The 1,711-nt window shown below is 48.7% G+C and overlaps 1 protein-coding gene across 3 annotated transcripts in view; it reads left to right on the top strand.

Moving 5' to 3' along the window:
- The first annotated feature begins 448 nt into the window (after nucleotides 1-448).
- The window catches only part of BBS1 (Bardet-Biedl syndrome 1), a 27,918-nt gene continuing 26,655 nt past the window's right edge, over nucleotides 449-1,711 (top strand). The window contains exons 1-3 of one of the 3 annotated variants that reach the window (XM_011942421.1): nucleotides 458-555; nucleotides 859-935; nucleotides 1,052-1,086. In XM_011942421.1, the coding sequence (XP_011797811.1) occupies nucleotides 509-555; nucleotides 859-935; nucleotides 1,052-1,086 (159 nt within the window). In that variant the 5' untranslated portion in view covers nucleotides 458-508. Of the gene's footprint in view, nucleotides 556-858; nucleotides 936-1,051; nucleotides 1,087-1,711 lie in introns of all 3 variants that reach the window. The other 2 variants (XM_011942424.1, XM_011942422.1) reach the window with 2 other exon arrangements.

The following is a 1,711-nucleotide window of genomic DNA, read 5'->3' as shown; positions in this document are numbered from 1 at the left end:
GCGAGACTCCATCTCAAAAAAAAAAAAAAAAAAAAAAAAAGTTGTGGGAATCTACAAACTCAACTTAAGTCAGAATCCTCTGCATTTGCCCCATAACCCTCATGTTTTGTTTCTCTGGGCCTGGACCTCTACAGTAAGGCAGCAAGACAGGACCTGACCCCTTTTCAACCGAGTAACCATGAAGATGGAGACAGGAGGAGTTTGTTTTGCTGCTCATAAATGCTAGAAGGGGCTTCTTTCCAACCCTGGAAGCCAGAGGGCCCTGTGGCTGACCCAGAGACTGTAAGACCCAGACGCCTGGAAAGGCGGCTCTGACTAGGAAGGAGCAAAGATAAATAAGCTGGAAGAGATTCCTCAACCCAGGAGGGTGGCCAGCGAGTCCTCCTCAGCCTGGGAGGGAAAGCTTGGCGCCCGGAACCTTTGTACTTGCGCTTCCCAGCGCTCCGGCACTATTGGGCGTTACGCGGCGGCGTGGGAGGGGCCGGTTGCCAGGACGACGCCTGCGAAGATGGCGGCTGCGTCCTCATCGGATTACGACGGCTGCGGAGCTGAGAGGTGAAGGTGGGGCCCCTCAAGGCCTCTTTTCCCACCCGTGTAAAGAGGGTCCCTTGGTCCCCGGGTTCTGGGCTCCTGCTGTTCTCGGGCAGTCTGGAAGGACTCTTATAGAGGTCAAATAGGGAAACCGAGGCCTAAGATGTGCGTATGTGTGTCTGGAGGTCGCTCGGTGAGCCAGTGGCGGAGCCTGAACTTGTACCCAGACGTTCTGTACCTTATGTTCAGAGTGACCTGTACCAGCTTACTCAAAGTTTTCTTCCCCTCCCATGGGACTCACTCCCCAACTCTTTCCCCCACTCCCAGCAATGAGGCCAATTCGAAATGGTTGGATGCGCACTACGACCCAATGGCCAACATCCACACCTTTTCTGCCTGCCTAGGTGAGTCTCTGGAACCAGGAACCCTGGGTTCTAGTGGGATGGGGAGTCAGACAATGGTCCTGTAGTGAAGCCTCTGGGATATCTGAGACCCTGGTTTTGGCCCTTTTGTTTTCCAGCGCTGGCAGATTTGCATGGGGATGGGGAATACAAGGTAAGCATATCACCCTAGCAGGAGAGTTGGGCATAGGAGGATGCACCCAGAAATGAGATTTCCCGATGGCTGAAAAGAGCCCCAGCATACTCTGGAATTCACATATACTGTGAAAAAGCACATTTAGCGTTAAATTTTGTTTTTATGTGGAAAGTGAGGAGAACGTATTAATTTCATAATACTGCAGAAAGTAAAGCAGATCAAATATTTCTGGGGATTCTACTAAGACAAAGCCTCTTACTTTAGTTAACATGATTTCCTTGTTGGAAGGGCAAATCCCTTGGTTGGCAGGGGGCGACATTAGAATCTAGAAGGAAAGTAAAAGGGAGGGAAGTGAACGTTTTGTTTATCAAAAGATTTTAAGATTGGCCATGAGCTGTCAATTGTTGAAGCTAGATAATGGGATATATGGGGGTTCACTATATCTCTTTACTTTTGTATGTGAATGAAAATTTTCCATAGTAAAAATGTTAAATTTTAAATTTAATTTTAAGGCCAGCATGGTGGCTCACGCCTGTGATCCCAGCACTTTGGGAAGCTGAGGCGGGTGGATCACTTGAAATCAGGAGTTCAAGACCAGCCTGTCCAACATGGTGAAACACCATCTCTACTAAAAATACAAAAA

This window comes from Colobus angolensis, unplaced genomic scaffold (assembly GCF_000951035.1).
Source record: "Colobus angolensis palliatus isolate OR3802 unplaced genomic scaffold, Cang.pa_1.0 Scaffold21, whole genome shotgun sequence".
Taxonomy (NCBI): Eukaryota; Metazoa; Chordata; class Mammalia; order Primates; family Cercopithecidae; genus Colobus; species Colobus angolensis.
This window is presented reverse-complemented; position numbering and strand designations above follow the sequence as displayed.